The 24,705-nt window shown below is 34.7% G+C and overlaps 1 protein-coding gene across 2 annotated transcripts in view; it reads right to left on the reverse strand.

Moving 5' to 3' along the window:
• Positions 1–24,705, reverse strand: part of LOC110443650 (potassium voltage-gated channel protein Shaw-like) — a 38,632-nt gene that overhangs the window by 11,251 nt on the left and 2,676 nt on the right. The window contains exons 1-2 of one of the 2 annotated variants that reach the window (XM_021487999.1): positions 21,953–22,183; positions 18,969–19,560 (exon numbers count right to left, since the gene is read on the reverse strand). In XM_021487999.1, the coding sequence (XP_021343674.1) occupies positions 18,969–19,262 (294 nt within the window). In that variant the 5' untranslated portion in view covers positions 19,263–19,560; positions 21,953–22,183. Of the gene's footprint in view, positions 1–18,968; positions 19,561–21,952; positions 22,184–24,705 lie in introns of those variants that run through there. The other variant, XM_021487998.1, reaches the window with a different exon arrangement.

Here is a 24,705-nt window from a genome sequence, read left to right on the forward strand (position 1 = left end):
TATGTAAATCAAATATCACGTGCATGTTATTTGTTATATATACCGTGCATTATCTGTGTAGATAACATGTTGTCTGATATACGATCTAAAAATGAAATCAACATTCATGTCAATCATGATGTGAATTATTTAAACTATTTATTATTCAATTCTTAAAAAAATCGTCCGTCACGCCTGTTCAAAGTTTTAAAGTAAAATGCGGTTTGTGATCATCAGTATTTATTTACAATATATATACATGTAGATTCTTATCTTACTCAACTCAACATATCGTATATTATCTTGCAATTGACTTCCAATTCCTAAATGAAAAGCTGTTGTGGTAGATTTCCATGGAAATGATTAATTAAAAGATATATTTATTGAGATCAAAATAATGAAATATCAATTTTTCACTAACTCTGAGAAAACAATGCATATCGATTTTTAATTTAATCTTGATTTAAACAAACATTTATGTTGAAGCTGTTTCGCTGTAACGTCCAAAATTCCAGACAGTAACGATATTTGTAATCACTGCTTGGTCAGTGCTATATATAAATCTATCACAAATATCGTTCCTCAATCGATGACATTTCCATGTAAAAGTGAATACAGAGAAAGCATCCCTCCTACTGTTGATATATAACAAGATAGCACCAGCACCTTGATTGTTATATTGATTCTAACATCTCATTTCCATCGTCTCTGTGCCAACGCGTTTATTTGTCATGTATTATGCAATACATAAGCGTCACATCAAAGCACTCCCATAATTACCCAGAGTGTCAAACACCGGAAGTGGTACTCGTGTGACATGTCGCGATCTGCATTGAAGATGATGGATTGCTGTCGGGGCCCTACAGTGCTGTGAATCTGTGGTAAAAAACACTAGTTAACTCTTACCTAATTGGCTAGGTTTGAAAAGATGGAAAGACAAAATGTAAAGAAAAAAAGAAAAAAAGAAAAAAATTTACTGTTCAACATCGACTGAATTTTTCATTTGTAACAATAACGTTAGAAATATGATACAGGAAAAAATACAATAACCGTTAACAGAGATTTTTTTTTCTTTTTTCTCTTTTTGATATCCAGCTAGTTAATCATAATTACAATGGATTAAATAATACTACAACGTCAGATCCCGGAACAGATTGAAATTTCATCATCGCCAGCGACAGCAAAACTTCGGTTAATAGAACCACATAGACGTCATAATAAAGCAAAGGCCATCACGCACGCCTACAAACAAACCCAGATTTTGATTGATTGACGGGTCTTAACGTCCTTATTCCACTAAAGCACATACCCAGGTGCTCGAAAGTCAGAACAATTTTAAATACATCATCCAACATTCATCGATAATTTAAAGGTAACGAAAATATGATATCTTCGAAATTACATTATCGTTATTTACCTTCATTTAAAGCAAAAATGTTTAAGAAGTCTTTTACCTACCAGGGACCATATACATGGAACATTTTACCTGAACATGTTAGAAATGCACACTCACTATCGTCTTTTAAACAGAGTGCAAAGAAGTTTTTTATGGAATTATCTTAAGTACTGCAATGATGTTTTATACCATGTTTTATCCTAAATAAGTGTATAGTTTATAACTACTTGACCAAATGTAAGGCAAATCGTTGACTTAATTGTCTCATCAAATATAAATAAATACTCTTATTATTATTTTATTTGGACTGTTTTTCCTGTTATTAATAGATCTGATGTACAATGTAATAATGTGATGGTATATTCTGGGTGTGTTTCAATATAACAACACGTTTATTGTATGATAAATCGAGTTCCTCCTTAACTCTAAGACCGAAATATTCTCCATATTATCATAAAAATAGCATGAAAATACTGTAAATGTACAACATATAGAGGTATTCTAATTTTAACGATTTTCCACGCTTGAGAAATTACGCAAATTTATGTCTGCACTAATGAAAGTTATGGTATATGGTTTTTTATTCCATATATTACACATGTGCCAATGTATAAATTCACTTATCTATTAAAATCCAATATTACGCACAAAATTGTGTCTGCTAAGTTAAGCAATCTTGCAGTAAACCGGAGTGTCAAGAAATCCGCGATTCTATCGTAAATCGATGAAACTATGACAGAATATGAATTAGGAAAGATTGACATTTCGTCTCTCGAAACAGTCCAAGGAGAACAAGACCAGGTGTTCCTAAATGCTTAGCAACGTCTGTTTACGTCCTATTCCTAATCAAGGTTGTTGCACATTTATTGCGAGGAATATTGAAAACTTAATAAATAGAACAAATCGTTTAATTTGCATACCGTTTAGAAACCGCCATTGCAAAGTTTGAAAAAGCCCATTAAGCACTCGGATGTTTGAAATGTTAAAAGCAGGTCTGTTTGGTGTGCGGTTTTTAATAATTTTATTCATTTACATGCTAATCCGAAGAACATGAACTAAATGCGGAGACTAAATTGATTTTGTTTTTAATTTTTATCTTTCAATTGATTTTTGAAGAACAGCGCAGTAATAACATTATATCAACTAAAACACTTTTGTTAGAAATAGTATTCACTAATTCGTTGAAGAAACCAAAAGCAAAAACATATATGAAAGATAAATCATTATAATTTTCTTTTCTAGCTCGTAATGAATATCAAATTGGCCTTAACTGAATAATGCTGCGCCAGTAATCTGACTTTTATGTAGATAGTTCTCGAGACACGAATGACAATGTCAATAGCTATCAAACCCATGTGATCGATTTGCTCCACAGGGATGTGAGTTTCGCGGGGATATTCTGGCCCACAGAGATTTCTAGGTGCCGCTGCGTACATTGTTTGGATATCAATAACACGGACCCTTTATGTTTGTATCGAGTTTTTCTCGTCCACCAAATCAATGTCTACTTCTACTCAATAGTGTTTTGATAACATTGGGTGTATTAACCCTCAGATCAATCCATTTAAGTGTTTTCAAATGGTTGTCCAATGGAATAATTTTATATTCATATTATCCGCGCTGAAGGATTTGTATTGATTATGGAAATATCCACGATAAAAGCCGGCTTGTTTCTGAAGACCGCATCCGCTTTGATCGTTCGAAAGATATCCCAACTTCCGGAGGATATAAGATCCGCCCCTTTCGAACATTTAGACCACTACTGATTTTCACAGAAATACTAGAACACACGAAATTTTTATATAATAGCTGAAAGCAAGAGGTGATTATACTCGACAATAATTCGTAAGTCCTAAACCAGAGCTTAAAAGAGGCATTTCTCAAAGAAAACTTTGAATATCAATGCTGTAGTTAACTTACTAGCTTTCTTAACATTAGTACCTTGATGTTTTCATGACGTATCTAAGTTCAGAGCTTGCGTACCCTAATACAATTGTCTATACGTCATTTTCGAAATTGTTTTCTCTCCGGATTCGACCGGGTTTGAGAAACGTACGTCATGTGATAGGGGAATGTGTACTTTCGGCTAGAACCAAAAATCTGAGAGTTACATACAACAATTTATAAAAAACATTAGAATGCAGTTCGTTACAAACAGCATATCTAACGACAGGGTACTAATGAGTAGAAAGATATCCCTTTCATTATGATGTGAAATTTCAGCCATTTGAGTCAAAATTTACCAATTTTGTATCTCGACGAAGTTAATTTGCTTCTGGATTACGTTTACAAAGAAAGTGTACACACCCCCTTAACGAACCACGTGACCACCAATTCACGTGGCTTTTGTTCCGAGAGCTTGTAGATGTGGAATTTCTATTCAATGCCGTTTACATTATCTCCACAGTAACCCGTCTGTCGTTACATGTTGAGTTCACTTCATCGTATTTATCATTTTAAACACTTCGATGATTTAGAATGTAAATAATATGCTGAAAAATAAATTTGAATTGTCTCCCAATAATTCTGCATAACGAGGATAAACATCAAAGAAATAGCTCGTATTTGTTTATACAATTGCTAAAGAGAGAGTGAGAAAAAGCGAGAGATAGACAGAGATAGACAGACAGACAACTGCACGAATTTCCAGATGTTAAAAATAGATAGTCCATGGGATATATGCAGGGGATTACAATACCTAATCTCACACTCTAGTTGGTTAAATAAAACTGTTAAAAGTACTACACCAAAAAGCAGGAATATTACATTCTTTTTCAAACAATCATCGTTACGCATAATGAAATATTGAGCATTTTGACATATTGTAATTCCAGTGTCTTCTGTGTCACCTGCTGCATTATATATAAACTATTCAGTTGCTGCTTATGTTGTTACTAAAAATAAATACAGAAGTTGGAGAGCTAGCATGAAGTTATTCCAAACATTTGAACAATTTTTTAATCATCTGTGAGCATCGTCAGAAATAATCAAGTAAGTGTGCTGATAAAATCATGAAATGCCTAATAAATATTTAACAAATATGTGTACTTCTGATAGGTGAGTTTATCACTGTGCCGAACTCTTCACAAGTTACGATAGGTTACAGTGACGTATTAGTCATCCAGTTAATTTAATTTTTGATGAAGCATAATGGACAAATGAATGTGATCGAACCGAACATTTATTTTGAAGTCTCCCTGAAGTTCTATAACTTCGCTAATAGCATCCAGGACATTGCTATCTTAACTTTACAAAATAGTGCATAACGACTTGATATTTTCGAAAATATGATAGTTAGGATTAATTACTATAGTTAAAAAATATTTTCTTCATAAATCATTTCTTGGAGACCAAATGCATATAAAATGTATAAATATGTAACAATTAAAGTATATGTGGGGGTGGGGAGGCTTGGAAGCAAAGGGTTTTGAACAACTTTAAGAATTTATTGGGATGGTTGAAGTACGATGGTATTTAACCTTCCATGGCCATGTGCTAAAGGGTGTTTCTAATGTTATGTTAAAATTGGTCTTTCATAAAAAAGGACGAATTACCGAATTACCGAATTTTGTTTGCCACAACATCAATTAATAGAATAAAACATCCAAACCAATTTCAAAACGTCACAGTCATTGATTCATTCATTAATTGCTTATCTCTGTAACGATAGGATGAACTGCGAACATGGTAACCCATTGGTTCCCTTAAGGTGTTCAAACGTAGCATTGTAATTTGTTGTGCTGTTGAAATGCCTATTTCCATGACTACGATTATGTTTCCTTTAAGAAGGAATTTAGACACGACGTTCGTATGATCATGACCTTGACCTTGTCTTGACGAGTTTCCTTCAGAATCTATTGCACGGTCAAGGCCATGCTCTTGTTGTCCTAAGTACTGGGTACTAAGTGAAGGGTTATTCGTATGGTGATCTAAAATAAGGACATTCATAGAAAGAAATTGATATATTTCAAAATGTTTACATCACATCTACCGATATATCCTGTGTGCTACTTTATTTAATGGTTTTATTCATTTGGAAACGTCAGTCTCTTTTTCTGTATACTATAAATAGTTTCCTGAATTCTTTACCCATAACTTCATGTCTCGTAGATTTAGAGATAATTTGAATATTACTACAATGACTGACAGGAACATTTAATCCATAAAAAGGTTCATCTATACACAAAATATAATCTTCAGCAATTTCATCAGCGTCGTAACAGTTTTGCCCTGTTATTTTCTTTAGATGTTCAGTTGCCTATAACATTGCTAAAATAGACGAACAAGCATGAAGGTTTCATTTAGTTATCCATCAAAAGCTACAGAAATAATTAGACAAGCGTTATGATAAAGTCTTGAAATCCCCAATTAATATTAGATAAATGTGTGTCTCTTCCAAATAGTTGATATGCATTGAAAGAACTGTGCTAAATACTCCAAAAGTAACATAGGGTTATATTTAATATATAATCAGCCTGTCGGTGAAATACTTGATGTAGGTGATCAAACCAAACACATTTTCAAAGTCTCTCGGAAGTACAATGATCAAGTTATAAATAGCTTTTTCAACTTAATATAAAAAAAATATACACAGAATATTTTCAAAGTTATTAGAATTAATGGTTTAGCTCAACAACCAGCTAATGAAGAGTCATTCATTAACGGCAAAATGAAAAGAAAATATGATATATAATGATAAAATTAGAATAAATGTTTTTCATGTCATTCTGTTAAGATGACAAATCATTATAAGAATTAATCAACATGTGACACTTGGAATAAGCCCTGTAGCTTGGCGTTCGTTTATCTGTGTTTATAGATGTTACAGAGTGCATAAAAAACTCCCACACATCAAATATCATATCTACTGTGTAGAGTTAATGACAAGTATTCTCAGGCGTATACTATGTTCACTTTAGTGATAATAGGTCACTGCAATTAAATGTAGGCATATATAACCGTTAAAGCATGAAGGCAACACTAGATATCAAAGACAAAACAAGATGACAACAGGGCCCAAGGAGACAGAAAAGAGACGATGTCTGTCTTTGTTCCTTACTATTGAAAGCCGAACGTGGAACCATGCGCTGAAAGTGCCCATTTAAAAACAACACCTGGGCCTTTTCTGTCAAAGCAGGTACGTTTTGAACTTTCCTTTTCTTGTTAGTAACTGCCTGTTTCCCCTACATGCATTGTTAACATGTCGCAGTTGATGCGGTACTCAAGAGCTTGCTCCGAATATCATGACGGAAAAAATACAACACAGGGTTTCCTAAGATACAGGTTGATGAAAAACATGGACAAGTTTGATGGTCGCCATTAGTATCTCGCAGGGACGTATGTTATTTCTTTGTGTGATATGAAAGTCGATGTATTCAATTGTTCGTACATGTTACCGGAAAAGAGCTTCTATGCTCATTACAGTGCTTTATTGATTTGTTATCACTACCCGAGTTCTCGATGTGTAGACGTGCAATTACTAGGATTTGAATCAGATTTACATTGTGGGTGTCGACGATGAAGCAGAAGGCACTTCCTCTTCCGGAACACCTGGTCTTATTCTCCTTGTATTTTTTTCAATGGTCTCAATGGTAACATTTCCTTTGTTCGTAATTTGCCATAGTTTTATTGATTTAGAGTTGGAATTATGGTTCTGTTGACATTTTGGTATACTCTTGTTGATCCTTTCCGCCATCAAGTGTGTCATAACACAGGTTTGTACCTAGTTTTAGTATCAAATCATAGTAGCGATAACAATAACTATCAGCCTAGTTCGTAAGTAAAATTTGTTATATCAATAATGAAAATAATTCGGGATACCCAAGTTCAATTTTTCGATTTATGATCGATTCATGCAGTACATATCGTTTTTGTTTTGCGATGAACATTCCCATCAAAGTCAGATCAAAATATGTCCTGCCTTTCAGGCTTTGAGGCTGTTTTAACTCTATTTGTCACTAAGTTATTCGCAAATGCGACATACATTTGGCGTCAACAGACTGAGGCATGTAGCAATGCTACACTGCATACAGAGCAATCATCTGGACTAGAAGCAACTACTTGTGATAAGTATCAATGGATGTCAGAAATGATACGGAAAAACAAATTACAAACAACTAAAAACGTTTTTGTCTACTTCATATCAAATCTGTTTCAAGATCAATTCATCACCCAATAAGATCGATTATAGCAATATTCGATTCTCGTATTTCATTTTAGCCAATTTGGTCATACCTAGAGCATGTGCTAAGCTTTTGCTATTACATATTACATATACAGCATGTAGGAGGCTGATATATAACAGAAAACTCAGCTTCAGAGCATGTTATGTTTCGTTATAGAGTACCGTATATGTATTCTCCCTACATGTATACAGAATTTGACACAACAAAATTAAGGTTTATTTCTTGCCTGTAGATGCTAGCATAGTAAAAGTGTTCACTTTTCATTTTGATGCTGTGCATCGTTATTGTTATATGTTTAACTTGTAGATACGTGCTAGCGCTAATTTCACGAGGAGCTATAAATGAACCTAATACAAATAAATATATATTTTTGATTTTAAAAAACATTCCTTATTAAACTGTCATGCTATAAATAAACATACTGATATTTGGCTTGAATACCTGATAGAGATTTTACCAATCCTAGTAACCTGTCATCGTTAAAGATCTTGAACGGATTTCAATTATGTTTCTTGTTATACAAATATCACATAATGCCATTAGAACATATATAGAGAAAAAGTAAAATATTAATTACAGTTATACACAAAAAGTTTACTACTGAGAAAAGTTTAACTTTGCTACTTTTTTGTCGTTGTTATATCGATTCTGAGTTTAAATAGTTCTTTAGTTTTATCATAAGCACATAGAAACGCTTGCATGAACAATATGGAACAGGACACTTTGACATACAAACATTGATAGAAGGTGCCCATTGGGAGTGTGACTCATAGTGAATAAATAACAGTGAATTAACGCCACACTCATTATAAAGTAATTGACATTTGTGTTAAGCGTTCAAAAGAAAACGGGAATTTACAATATATTTAAATAAAACACACCATACATTTGAGGAATACTATTTTTTTTAATGTGTTGGATTTTATATGTGAATAGTCGGTGTCCTCAGTATAAGTGTCCTCGGAGGGACCTGTCCGATAACGAGGTTGAATGAACGTATGCACGAAACAAATATGTACATATCATTAGGACTTTTCTTTACAATTCTTATTAATTTTTTTGGCGGAGTACCCTTGATCTATTGTGCTGTTATGTTGTACCGAGAACTATGGCCGGATAAGCATGGCAGACCACCGTATCGAAATCAATTGTTACAAGTTCCAGTAAAATAAAGGATGCATTATGTCATTATATACATGACATTAAGCATTCTTTACATAAAGTCTGAATGTATGTAGCATCACCAACTACCATCACAACTGCCATAAAAAGGTTCTTTGTGAGGAGGATTTACATGTTTCTATCGGATCAATATGGCAGCGTAAACATTAAAATGTTTATAGAAATGGGTTTCATATTTTGTAAGGAGTGTAAATAATTTGATTTAATTTGTATTTGCGTCTAATGTCAGCTATATAAAATCAAATTAAGTCTTCAAAATCGTTAATAATGCAATGAAATATCATGTGGTTGACCTTGTAGTTATGGAGCCATTTTTATCTTTACATATGTATCTTTTAGACGCTTGATACATGTAGTACGCCTTAGTGAACAGCTTTGAATCAATCACTCTTGTGACTTCAATTGTTTGGATTTGTTTTGTCTGTTTAATGTTTGGTTTGTCAAAAACGTTTTATTGACCATACGCAAGAAATCGTAACGAGTAAATATCTTTTATTTTTATTCGCTCTTCGTAGGATATGTAATAAAAATAATAATAATTCGGGGTTCTTATATACCGCTTTATCACAAACTTGTTCGTAGGTCGTCTCAAAGCGGTTCACAAATTATTGTCAGCCGTATATAAGATGCCACCGTTGATATCGGCATATTAATTAAATAGTTTCTATAAAACATACACACCGTCACAATCTCATTTAAAGTGAATGACATATTACCCAAACCTGGCATGCAATAGCCTCATTTAAAGAGACTACCTGTGTTTAGAGACCACCCTGAATGTTCAGCATTGTGATGGTTTCTTTGAACTGTACTTGTATTTAAAGATTACCTCCGTTAACACCACAGTTTTATGTGTGGTATATTAATGCATGTTTGTCTGTACTCCGACTGTTTCCCCTTTACCGCGTTAATCAGTATACGCGAGCTTTTGTTTTTGTTTTTACAGTAAGTTAGCTTTTCTTATTTTGAAAAATTCAAAGAAAATACAATATCACTTTTCTGGAAGGGATAGTGTAGGAGATTTTTCGTTAAATATATCGATTACAAATTTTTTGTCTAAAGGATGCAGAAATTATTCTCCTTCAAAAACCGCATACTTGACAAGTTATTAAAACAGAATCGATTTTATTTGTCAAGATTTGTTTTACTGAAGTATATCTTTTCTTGAAGTGATTATTATTTGTAACCAAAAATAGGAGATACGTGACACTTAAATGAGTTGCCTGAGAGTTGGACATGCAGACCAAACATCCTTAAACCCTCTCTCTATAATGAACCACCTTCAGCAACAAAACAATCTAAATTTAATTTGAATAGATGAAATTGATTTCTCCATCCGATAGAAATTCAATTTGAGGTTTGTACTCGTACTTTAACTAAATGTGTATGTTGCATGTTGACATAGCAATCAGGAAGGTTATCAATTACACAGCCTCCTATGTGGTGAACATTGTCGTCAACGAAACCTTGGATGAACAAACAATTTTATTACAAAACATTTTAATGAAAACAATACAAAAGGTCATATAGATGTTGAAATAGGAACTTTATATTCCCTTCAGTATGGTGCCTTTTGAATGGACAGTGATAGAAACTACGTAATCAAATTCCGATAAAATAACCATGGTATTTCCTTGACGTAAATGCAGTTGTTCTTGATTTTCCTTCACAATGTTTTTTTTTTACACCAAATGTCCATGACAAGGTGCAATGCCAGTGCACGTTACTCCATGTATCCTATAGACTTCCACGTCTTATTGGTCTCGGTTTTGATGTAATTTACTTGTATGTCTATTGTGTGTGTTGTTTTTGTCCATGTCTAATTTTTAGCAAAATGTAAAAAAAAAAATCAAAAAATCAAAAAAAAACACGAATTATCCTTTTATTTCTTAAAGTCACCACCTTGGTTCATGTTGAAATTCGTATTGCTAAGTACGTATACAGTTGTACTTATGTTGACTACACATGGGAGTATGTGCTTTACATGGTTGTGTTCTTTTACCTATTATCAATTTTATTTTACCTGTTACTGTTGACGCCATGATCAATATTTTCCCCATTTTCCTATGATACGTCTGGCATCCATTTTGGTACCAATTAACCCTAAACATTGACATGCATGCTCAAAGTGATCAACAGTAATTAGCTAGTAGAGAGAAAGTACAGTTGACTTGAACCTAAATTGACTCGGAATTCAAATTCGTTCCCTTATCGCTACTTATGCAATCAAGCGTAACAAACGATGGCATATGTCAAAGAATCGCATGGGTGTTTGATTTTAATGACTCAGCAATTGATCATTGAAAGCTCGGCAGAAATTATACATCAACTGGAAGCTTGCGAGAATAGGTGTCACAACAGGTATCTACCTACAAGTTGCTCTAAGGAAACGCTCTCTGATATATAAAGGCTAAACGACATATGACCTCGAATAAAAAATTAAAAAAAAAACTGTATGAAAGAGTAAAATGATGTTGGTAGGTGGAGTTCCCCCAATTTTCCACCAGTAATTGGAAACATAAATCTGAAGAAAAATATCAGATGTAAATTAATCAGTATAACTTCCAATGGGAAAATAGGAGAGAGCCTCATGCAGAGATTTGAGTCCGAACTCAAGATTAGTGTCAGAAATCCGTTATCACAAAAAAAACGTCTGAGTCAAAAAAGCTAAGGCTGATCGAAACATCAGACTTTAATCCTGAACTCAAGCTCAAGAACGCGTTGCTTTCATGAGTTACTATCATTCTTACATTATGCTTACAGGTTGGTGTTTGTTTAATAAATAAATAAGTAAGAGTAAAACATTGGAGGGTTAATTTTCTATATGTAACTATTATATAATGCTAATTAACAACGAAAGTTATGTTCAGCTGCATTTAATGAAAACAAACCTATGAAAGTTACCCACTGCAATAGTAAATATCCTTTTTTAAATGGAACGCCTACATTGATGGGATTAGTTTAGATTTTTATCAATTTGCTAATATGTTTTTCATTAATAAAAACATGCAGACCATAACACATGGATCATAACAACTCTTCTAGAAAAGGGCCTGTGATGCCAAAAGAAATCCTTGATTATCACTGGGAACAACAACCGAGGCTAATGTTAATTGTCCATGCAGATTGTCCTAACCTTTCGCAATTGAAAAAGAAATAAATAAATGTATGCTGTTTGATAATCAGCAACACTCACTCTACGTCCAAGCTTTCGGAACTAGCCCTTTAGATTGTTTAGATTCCCTATATCGGCTAAGCACGTGTACAAAACTGCTCAACCATGACCAAGTAATGCATTTAATATCAAAAGAAAGTTTATTTAATTCTATCAATTTTACGTTATTATTACATCACTAGGTCTACAGATTTTTTATTTCTTCTGAATAATCGACAATAAGACTGTTTATGCATCTATAAATCCATAGACGGGCGTCTGGATTTGAATGATCGAAGCTTACGTCAATCGTTCTGGTTTGATGGAGCCCCGCCGTTTACGTGAACAAACAAGCCCTGCAGATTGTGATCAATACCATCGGAGATTGACTCTGTCCCAGGCCGTTATGCATTGTATGGACCAACAGTAAGTTAGCTAGTGTTATAACGAAAACAATTTTATAGATCCCGAGTTTGGCAATTAATAGGAATAATGACAGAGTAACTTAGTAGAACGTCCGGTGTCCATTGATGTGTTGACGGCCAGTGTCAATGTCATTGATATACATCTAATGTTGTGCAGATATGAACTAATGTAATGCCTGTCAATACCGGTCACAGATTTCAGAACAAATTCGATAGGAGGTGTACTATTATACAGTATTTAATGACATGTCAACAAAACCATCCTATATGATCATATTCATGGTACGAATAGTCTTATATATCAGGAACAATATGGATTTGTATCGAACATATCTCTACTAGAAGATTACTGAAGTTAACGTCCATCTTATTCATTTAGTTATTATTTCATATTTAACAAGGGTGTAAATAGGTAAAGGTCTTAAAGTTAGGTACGTTTCTATTTCAAAGATAGCCGGAAGACTGAATACATAATAACTGTTTCATCATCCTTTTTTATGGAGTTGACCCATTAAAACATTTAGACTGGATATTTGTCAAGATCTTGGAGGTTTGGAAAATTTGACCAACGGTAACATTTTCTTCTTACATGAAATAAATAAATCATACGTTCCTTTGGTAAATTATTGGATAAAATCTCAAAATTGGTAGGACATGAGGCGTTAATTCCACTTCAGGCTGACGTCACATTCCAGGTCCAATTTTGTTCAAAAAATGAAACAAATGGTATAATTAACTAACACAAAAAACGACTAAACCGAGTGTTCCGGAGAGCTGTAGGGTTTCTACACTTACACATAGCACCGGCATGGGTTTTGCTGTCATTTTACCATATCTGTTCGTCCATCAATTATTTTCAATCACCTTTTCTCCTGAATAAACACCAATAATGATTAAAATTACAAGGCAAAGGAAAAACTTCTTAAAAATTTAATTTGCCGATACAGAAAGTCAATGCTGCTCACAATTTCAAATAAAGCATATTTGAGTTTTATACGCAATATGAAAAAAACCTATGGTTTGGAAGTCTTTGATTAGCTAAACCACGTGCGCAATAATATCACGTGACTAGGCGGCAAAATACATCACGCTGTCAAAATTGAATTATGACGTCACTTCTCATATCAAATTTCCTCCTGATCGATGAAGTCAAACTATGTGTTCATAATAGGATAATCCAGATATTCAACTGAGAAAGTCATATGATTTAAACGCCGTCCCATGAGTTTATCATCAAACTTAATCTACAAGCTGAAAATCGGAAGTTTTATTCGAAAATAAAATAACTTTATTAGATAAAAGTCATAATCAATCATCACTCATTAGCCATTTAGCCTTATTTGTGCATATGCATTATACAATGAATGCCCGATGGTCGCAACAAGTCTATTTGACCGGCTCTTGTTCGTTCGTTAGTCAATCTGAATTCCAGCATCAGGTGTACTTGATTGAACCCTTCCTCGTTCCTCACTTACCCCGTAACACAAAATACCTTTCGTTATTGATTAAAACGATCTGTCAGAAATTACAACAGAAGAGCATTATACCAACGTGGATTTTTTTTAATTTAAGTGCTTCCTGGTTTTTCAAACCCCCCACACTGTTGATTAGCGTCACCGTGTAACCAATTCTGGGACGCACGTTTTTTCATCTCACAGAAAAGTGTATCATCAACAATATTGTCAATAACGGTTTTTAACGCTAGACCTTGCACTACATGAAGCTTTATCGATTACAAGTTTAAAAAGGAATATTTGTTTTTATTTATAGACCGTATTGTTGTAAAGGAAACTAACTTATCCAATGATGGGGGGATTGATAATTCCCCAGCTGTTCGTAAGTTTGGATCATGTAGCTGTCCTGTATGACACATGGCACATATCTATTCCATCATTAATGGTTAGATGAAGTTCTCTCGAAACAAACCTGTTCATACAAAATACGTTTATATATATTTTTGCAATATAATTTATCCGTAAAAAAAAATGTGCAACAATATTTATAGCAGAGGGATATATTGTATATCTTCAATGTGTTTTGATATCTTTCATTTCAAATCTATGAGCTGAAAGGTCGTATATGAAGTAGAAACGAATGTTTAAAATGGATTAAAAATATACCAAAGATTCAAGGTAATAAAGAAGTAAACTGATAAAATTTAGCCCGACAATGTGGGTTTTCTCCGGGTACTCCGATTTCCTCCCACATTAACACCCCCTATGCGCTAACATCCGGGATTAATGATTGATTAATATAAGTTATATAATTTGTTTCATAATTGTTGTAAAATAAATAAAGTTTATATTTTTTAAATATATCTATTCGAGTGAATCATTTCCAATTACAACCTTCAGCGGGAGCATCCTATTTCAGAATTCACGAGAATGAATATCAATCATAGCAGATCATAACGAATCGATTATTTTGTTTCTCACGAAACACGAAATGTTAAAAGATACGATGTTACGTCACACCATGTGACGTAATTTCATACTGTGTATTATGCGAAAAATAGACCATTGGTTCGATGTGAAGCTTACTTGTATTCATAATTATTTTCGAACTCGTCGTAGACAAAAGGCAAAACACTATTATTCGTTCCTTACACAATAAAATCATTTGACAAAATATGGCATCTCAGAAATAAAACAAATTGGTATTTAGATATCGAAAAGTTTAAAATAGCATCTAAGCAATTGCAAAAATTAGTCAACTTCTGTTTGCATTTAGTGACTGTAAAACATAATCAGCGAAATTTCAAATGTTAAAACAAACAATAATTCGCGCTATATATGTATAATATTTATTTGCAGTTTTCTCGCTATTGGGAACAAATTATTTATTTACCAAGTGCATTGGATGTAAATGAAGGTATCAGATATTTCATAAATGACAAGTTTCAAATTCAAAATACCATTGTTACTCAATTTAACATTACTTTGCGTTTTGAGAACCATCATCTAGGCTTTCAAAACCCTTTTTCCGAAACCAAAATAACCTGAATAAATAAGAAATCCGTCATCTGTCCTCTTTGTGCGTTTGCAATGGAGCAAATAGGTCTCTGATGTATGTGTGATATAAAAAGGTTAGGCAAAATGCTCAGACATACCCGTATTTTTACGCAAAAAATGTAAACAATCATTTGAATACCATGAATAACAAGCAGGATTGAAAATAAGATGGTTTTGAAAATAATGTTAGGTCCCTTTCAGTTAAACATACCTCGAAAATAAACCTCTTTGAAAAAATGCCAGCCTTAAAAAATGTGCATTGGATTCAAGGTATGAGCCGTATTAACCCTGTCAGCCTAAACAGGTCTAACAGGTAACGTTCACATAATATGATTCATGATTACAGCCATTTGATAAAGGAAAATATAGTTCCCGTACTGCATTGTTTCGTTATAAGCTTGTTAAAACTTATATATCAAAGATTAAATGAGACACACAATGAATCATAAGCGGCTACATTGTTCATCCGAGAAAAGGTGTTAATGAGAAGCAATGTATTTATTAAAACCTTTGTTACATAACACTTAGATTAACCGGTTTCTTCGACAGGACATTATAATATTTTATCTGTCTGTGGATTACGGGGATAATACGCTCTCACCTTATTTTTGTAAAAGAGATTGGTCCTTGAATAAGAATAAAATTGGTCCTCTCTCTGTACTGAGTCAGATATAACTTTAATTCTTCTATTAAAACGCTATTCAGTTGTATTTTTCACGTGGATTAGCAACGACACTACAATACCCATATACTGACCACGTTTAATACCGGTACCGGCCTAAGATGTTGAACATTCTTTAAAAGATTATATAACATTAAAATGAGCGCCGAGAAATAAGAGAAAGCGAAACAACGCCAATATTTCAGATAAACGTTATTACTGTTAAAAGTATTTGCTTATCTTTAAAATTATCAATCATAAACCGAGAAGATAAAATTCATTAAAAAATATGATTTAATATTAATTAAGCCATTTAAATGAAACAAGTGTTATAAAAAAAACTTTTAAACCATAAATAATTTACACTGAAATCCACCCGTAGAAGTTCGTAGCTGTTACTTTTACTGATTGACTAATGCCAGTGTAATGTGCTCCCCATGGCAAGATGAATGTCAACAATTCACTCACAACACTATTAATAACAGAAACAGTCATTACTAATATTCTAAAACGTCTAGCTCTTTTGTCAATTTTTAAAAAGGATAATCACCAGTTTAGATATAATTAGCAGTGAATGTATAATCAAGGTATATGAGCCCAGATATTGGATATTGATGTCTCCGTGTTGGAGGATGTTGGATCGTATGAGCGATAAAATGAACATGCAATACATTTGGTTTTCTCTTGTGTACACTAATTAGGAAATTGCATACCTGCAAAGTAATAAATGCTGGGCGACGTTTTAAAAAGATATAAAATATTTACAGTAACTCGTTCCAAACACAGTATTCCCGTTATAGCTCGGCTATCGTCGGCGATCATTTGGAATTCAACCTGATCAGAGCCAAGATAAGAGGTCTGCGCCAGAGCACGTCGATAATGGCAGTGTCGTGTATGACGAATATGTAAGTAGACGAGGTAAGGTTGGCAGGAGGTCACCCCTGACTTAATATAGACGAGGGCACAGTATAAGTGTAAACGAATGTAGACTAAATGATAAACTTCTGCATGGAGAACATTTCAAAGACCTGAATTAATCTGCTTCTGTCTTGTATGTTGATAATCAACCTCAATCTCTGCCTGTCTCTACTTCATTGCAATTATTACCTCCCGTCGTCATAAAATGTGTTTTGGACACGTAAAATTACAAACAAACAATTATGTAATGTAGATTTTGGATGTTATTATCACAATTGCAGATATATGATCATATCTTATTTTCAGCATCATTGTTACCATGTTGTACAGAACGTGTGGTAAAATTTGTTTAGATTTAGTTAGATTTGTTCAATGTTTCCCAATCATAAAGATATATTCAAATTGAAAAGATAACTTCGATTTCATACATTTCTAATAATATGTTAATAAATGTTCTATTTAAACGACTAAATATCCCTTTATCATTTTGGATATATTTGACTGTGCGTCATTCATTGCTAATATTGCGATACCATGGGACAGATTTGGTGACGCGTTTGAGATTATCTGAGTGATTCAGAGGAATTTAGAAAGTGACGGTTCGAATGTATTTCATCGTTCACAAATTGCAATATAGCGGCACCACAATCTGTTTATTTTTTCCTCTATACATTTCAAAATTTCTTCTGCAAAAGTACAAATGTTTGGACAATTTTTCAAGTGACGTAAGCTGAATAGAACAGCCCGATGTCATGTTATTGTCTTCCATGTCGTGTGGGACCTCTTAAATCCTTAATATGTGACAATTTTTGTACCTGTGATTAACAGAATCGACCACTCCCATGTGATATAGACGAAGAGTTATCAACTATAGGGTGAGCTATTTGAGGTTCAGCAAGTGTATGTATGTAGGATTAATAGAATCTTTCACCCCCTTGGGGGTGAGACAGGGTGATCTCAACCCTCGGGATATGATTCTTAAGCTGTCAAACACTCGGCAAGCCCGAGGGTTCAGATCACCCTGTCTCACCCCCAAAGGGGTGAATAATTATTTTTCTCTAACCCTGTTTACCCTCTGATGTATTTTGTATAGACGTTACATCAATGCAAGACAATGTTGATGTGATGCGGCTGAATTGTCGACGTGACGTCATTGTATTGTTGCCGTGACGTCATGGTACAAAGAACACGTGTAGCTTGTCTCAACCCTACGGTGAGATAAGAAAATCTCACACCGGTAAAATGGGTAAAATGTCCAGGGTATGAGAATAACAGAATATCTCATCCCGTTGGAGATGAGATAGGAGAATCTCAACCAAAGGGGAAGGGTTCTTAAGATGCAAAACACGAGGCATGCCGAGTGTTAAGCAACTAAAGATTTATTCCCCATGTGTTGAGGTTCTCCGATCTCATCTCCAAGGGTCAAACACTCTATTTACCATACCCTGTTGATCTTGTCATTTACACATTTCAATCCTGACATAACAAGTTGAATGTTTTGTTGGCGTGACGTCATACAATTCTTTCCCGGTGTGAGGTATGATTAAGGATATTCAAACCCTGGGGATGAAATATTGAGCATAACAGAGCTGACAGCAGAGTAAATGTAAACATTCTTATAGTCAGAATAAAATCTGTGTATCACTATTTTATCCCTTGGGTTTGAATGACCTTATCCATACCTCACTCCGGGAGAAGATTCTATTAATCTTACTCCTGGAGAAGCGTTGATACACCTGTCTAGAAAAAGAAAAAGCAGCATATCAAACACACTGGTTAGTCTGGAATAACTTATTATATCCTTTTCAGGGCGGAGATAGTGGGAACGGCCTCTGTAGGGTTTCTTTGAAAACAAACTGCCAACTTGGTTTGGATAGCATTTCCTTAATACTTTCTTGTGTGCAGGAACATGTCCACATAGTTCCCATACACGGATGGCCTGGCTTTCCGAAGGAACCCCATGGAGGACGTTTTAACTATTTCCACTGATCAAAAGGAATGTAAAGGGGATAGTAAGTTATTTCGGACTAACCTACAGGTATCGTCTAAGAACTCACCCCTCGGACGATGTTCCCACAGATATGCTGGTCAACGTGGAGCTCTTCAGTCCGGTAGTAATGGAGGATAGATATGAAAGCACCTGCATGGCGGTCAAAAAAGAACTCATCTCTCTCTTTATCCCAGGATTCGTCTGCCTCCTGCAAATGTGCTAAAAGGGCCAGGCGAGTCCCTGGTATTCGTTCTAGAGTTGAAATCCAGGACTCGAATAACTCTCCTCCAATGTTTAGTTTGACCCTTTTGTCTGATTTCTTGCTCTTTGAGGTTTCTCTGTCACGTTTAATAAATTCCATGATTCAGATAGTTTCGCACATCACCGCTGTGCGTACAATCCTGAGTGAAATATACTTCATATTGTAGTATTCTACGATCAAAGTCGTCATTTCTTTTAGTATTCTCGTTATCTTACCAATTGTTTTTTCTAATTACACACTTTTCATGGATGTACAAAGGTTTTCCATGTATTCATCTTGAACAATATGTCACTGTGATATACGATACCGCTACCACTTCTTTCATGTTTCACGGGAAACAGTTTCATAGCGAAATATAATCCTTATACGTCTATTTGATAACCGATAATATTTCCATCTACAATGAAAATAAAAATGAATTAACGCAAATACGGAATATATGTTGAACGAACATCGTCTATATAATACTAATAGATTTACTCTATGACAAAAACATAATACGTTACATTGTCTAGTATGTTTGTACGTAATGTATTAAGAGGTTAGAGTTCTAATAATTAAGGATCCTTGTCCCTCTATACTGTTTTTTCCTATATATACAGTAACCTCCCCTTAAGGATCCCTGTCACACTTCACTGTAGTTTTACCTATATACAGTAACCTCCCCTTACGGATCCCTGTCATACTTCATTGTAGTTTTACCTACATTTTTTTGTATATACAGTAACCTCCCCTTACGGATCCCTGTCTTACTTCACTGTAGTTTTACCTACATTTTTTTCTATATACAGTAACCTCCCCTTACGGATCCCTGTCTTACTTCACTGTAGTTTTACCTACATTTTTTTGTATATACAGTAACCTCCCCTTACGGATCCCTGTCTTACTTCACTGTAGTTTTACCTACATTTTTTTGTATATACAGTAACCTCCCCTTACGGATCCCTGTCATAGTTCACTGTAGTTTTACCTATATACAGTAACCTCCCCTTACGGTTCCCTGTCATACTTCACTGTAGTTTTACCTACATTTTTTTGTATATACAGTAACCTCCCCTTACGGATCCCTGTCACACTACACACTGTAGTTTTACCGATATACATGTACAGTAACCTCCCCTTAACTTCCTGAAGGATCCCTGTCCCACTAAACTGTGGTTTTACCTATTTCCAGTAACCTCCCCTTAACTTCCTGAAGGATCCCTGTCCCACTAAACTGTGGTTTTACCTATTTCCAGTAACCTCCCCTTAACTTCCTGAAGGATCCCTGTCCCACTAAACTGTGGTTTTACCTATTTCCAGTAACCTCCCCTTAACTTCCTGAAGGATCCCTGTCCCACTAAACTGTGGTTTTACCTATTTCCAGTAACCTCCCCTTAACTTCCTGAAGGATCCCTGTCCCACTACACTGTGGTTTTACCTATATACAGTAACCTCCCCTTACGGTTCCCTGTCATACTTCACTGTAGTTTTACCTATATACAGTAACCTCCCCTTAAGGATCCCTGACCCACTACACTGTTTTTTCCTATATATACAGTAACCTCCCCTTAAGGATCCCTATCACACTACACACTGTAGTTTTACCGATATACATGTACAGTAACCTCCCCTTAACTTCCTGAAGGATCCCTGTCCCACTAAACTGTGGTTTTACCTATTTCCAGTAACCTCCCCTTAACTTCCTGAAGGATCCCTGTCCCACTACACTGTGGTTTTACCTATATACAGTAACCTCCCCTTACGGATCCCTGTCATACTTCACTGTAGTTTTACCTACATTTTTTTGTATATACAGTAACCTCCCCTTACGGATCCCTGTCATACTTCACTCTAGTTTTACCTATATACAGTAATCTCCCCTTAAGGATCCCTGTCCCACTACACTGTGGTTTTACCTATATACAGTAACCTCCCCTTACGGATCCCTGTCACACTACACACTGTAGTTTTACCGATATACATGTACAGTAACCTCCCCTTAACTTCCTGAAGGATCCCTGTCCCACTAAACTGTGGTTTTACCTATTTCCAGTAACCTCCCCTTAACTTCCTGAAGGATCCCTGTCCCACTACACTGTGGTTTTACCTATATACAGTAACCTCCCCTTAAGGATCCCTATCACACTACACACTGTAGTTTTACCGATATACATGTACAGTAACCTCCCCTTAACTTCCTGAAGGATCCCTGTCCCACTACACTGTGGTTTTACCTATATACAGTAGCCTCCCCTTAACTTCCTTCAGGATCCGTGTCCCACTGCACTGTGGTTTTACCTATATACAGAAACCTCCCCTTAAGGATCCCTGTCCCACTACACTGTGTTTTTTTCCTATATATACAGTAACCTCCCCTTAGTATCGTCTTAGATACACTTCCGTTGACAGGATAGCTCAGACGATTAGAGCGGCAGTATAACAAACTGAAGTTCAGGGTTCGAATCCCGGTCTGGCCTCGCTTAACGTTTTACACTCAGAACACTATTGTTAATTGTATTTTGTTTATTTCATCTTTATCATTTTTCATAAAACTCCTGCAAGGTATGGTTTTCATTTCAGAAATGATTCATCAAAGGTTAGTCATGCTTAAGAACAGTTTCCTATGCGTAGTTGTAGCGTTTGACAGTGGTACGAGGATCCTTAAAACACAGCGTGTATAAGAAACAATACATGTACTCAATAAATAAAATTTGAAAATATTGTAATATAATGACTTCATGTACATCGTCTATAAAATCTACTAGATATACTTTATATACAGTGTCTATAAAATACGTATACTGTACCTGTATAAAATTACTCCAGTTTAGCTATACATTTGTATATGTAAATGCGTTCCATCCGAGGTGTTGAAACGCCAAACAAATATATTTAATTGCGCAGTACCTCTACTTATCGTTTTATCAAGATTAACAACCATTCACTCCTTCGGGTATTTCCACTAGAATAAACTCTTTTCTCAACAATAAGCGTCGTTAAAGTAGTGTAAATGTAACCGGCTCAGCACACAGACACAGTAATTATAGTCCCTCGCGGCTTTCTCTACAGCAATCAACATGCTTAGCACCTGGATTCGTTTTTACTTATTAAAACAATCACCAATGGAAGTGCCGACAGACAAGTGACACGAAATGGTAATCCCACAAGTAGATTACGAAGCTAGGGACACAAACGTCGGCTTAGTCAGACTTACTGCTGTTTTGACTACCGAAATAATATTTGGCCATCCATCCGCACTCTCACTCTCCTGTCTCTTTGTTCCGCAATACTAGCCAGGTATGCTACTGTGGCCGATGAATAATTCATTGTCTCCTTTGACAATTCGTATACATTCCATATGGAGTTGTTCATTTCATCCATTAGCCGATAAATGGGCCTAGTTTTTCGACATCATTGAGTCTGTTTGAAAATAAAACAGCTCCGATTTCTTATTTGAATTGTTTGCGTTGCCAAGCCATAATGCCAACACAATTGATACAATTGATTTGTTTCAAAATTATATATATCCCTGCTTTTAATTAACCAAAATTGAGTATATGCTGACAACGAAAGGACAGCGATTATCAGAAAAAAAATCTTTTAACATTTTTATAATTCCGTCATTTATTTTGGAACAAGTCATAACAATTAACTGTTAAAACATTGGTCGTTTGTTATATTCAGCTCATAAAATAAATAACAACCAAAATAGCCTAACGTTTGTATGCAAATGAGTAATGATACATATTTGTGTAGGATGTGCTACCTACAAGGCTGTATCGATCCCAGATAAGATATATTTAGGTACATTTACTAAAAAAGACATATCGAAAAGCAATTATTTACTATGAATAGTACATTATCGATAATAGATTCTACCCTATACACAGATAGGATCATTCATAAAGACGGCTACGTACACGTTTGTACTAAGCATACTTGGGTGAAATGGGGGAGGTCTGTTGTTTAAATCCACCCTAGTGTGGCGCGCATGTTAATAAATGCTGAGGATAAACCAAACACTGTTTACTATACAACAGACTATCGCTCGATAAAATAGATTGGATTCAATCGACTTTTTCTATTTCTGTATGAGGATATTTATTTTAGCAGCAAGTGACATCAGATACATTATTTCTGCATATAGTACCATGTGTTCGGTACATCGTAACTAACACACCGGTCTGTTCTGGTTTATGATAAAACGAAATCACCGGATTTTTGTCTTTATATGCTATACTCTTTAAAGGAGACGATTTTGAACCCCGGGACATGAATATCGTATTTTCAGTTAATTAATCAGGAAAATATATCGCCATTTTAATTTTTACCTTGATGTATTTTGATCGTATCACGATTGATAAATTTTAATTAAAGTTCCAATGTAATTTTCCATATATACTTGTATCATAGTGGGCGATTGTCTCCTTGTTATGTGGTGGAATATGCAGTTGTTCATGTTTCTTGAAGAAGTGGCGGATTAACTCGAAAACTGGCCTTCTTTGTCTGTCCTGTCGATATTACTTATTTGCTTACGAATAATCATGAAAATTAAGACGTAGATGTTTTGGGATTTTAATTTGATAAAAAAGAGGAAATATGAAAAATGCTGCTTTAAAATTGAATTAGAAAAGGGCATTTAAATGTTTGAAAATAATCATGAAGATGACAAATATTTTTGAACTAAGAATTGCTCGTTAATTAAAAATGTCTTTTTACTATTATTGCCGACTTGCAGCATCATGCTGACAGCCTTCCGGACGGACGTGGAGGCATTTTATTGAAGTTCTCACCTGATCATTATATTCTCCCTAGTTGTCAATAAGTCATAATCGCATTAGAAGATTTTAACTGGGTAACTGTGAAAATCACAATAAGTGATCGTTAACGGTGACGCCATGATGAAAAGACATGATTCCATGGTGACGTCATAATCAAACGTTAATCGACACTATTGTGGAGATAGTTCCTGTCAATTCAGTAACACCTTTGTCAGTTGGAAATTTATAAAATATACTTTTTCTTAATTGTCAAGACATTCGATATATAAAGCCGTCTTAGAGAAGGACGAAACAGCTTTGTGGTGAAGTGTAATTAACTTTTGACATACCGTATCAGTTACCAAATGTTAAAGGTACAATCACGTGTGTTTGTCTTGCGTTCATCTTTAATAAACAAAATTATATGACGTCACTCGATCTACCGGAAATACAGGTGCTTTTACACGTGCCCCAAAACTAGAACTAGTTCAGCATAACTATTTTATATAGATATTGGCCATCCTTATACTAACACTAATTATTAAACAATTTAATACCAATATTCAAATCCTATTCGTTAATGTCAACCAATATTTTCAAAGCAAGTGGTCAATCGTCTTGCTGTTCCGGTAGGCATACAATTTGGAACAGCCTATCGTTTGACGACCACTCCCTCCACAAATGGATCGGAGGGTTACAAAACAAAGCAAGAAGTATATTATCAACTTCAGTATGTCTTTGAATACGTTAAAAGATATTTTCAATAAAAATATCACAACTGTTTGATATGGAAAGGGTTT

Source organism: Mizuhopecten yessoensis, unplaced genomic scaffold (genome assembly GCF_002113885.1).
Source record: "Mizuhopecten yessoensis strain PY_sf001 unplaced genomic scaffold, ASM211388v2 scaffold716355, whole genome shotgun sequence".
Classification (NCBI taxonomy): Eukaryota; Metazoa; Mollusca; class Bivalvia; order Pectinida; family Pectinidae; genus Mizuhopecten; species Mizuhopecten yessoensis.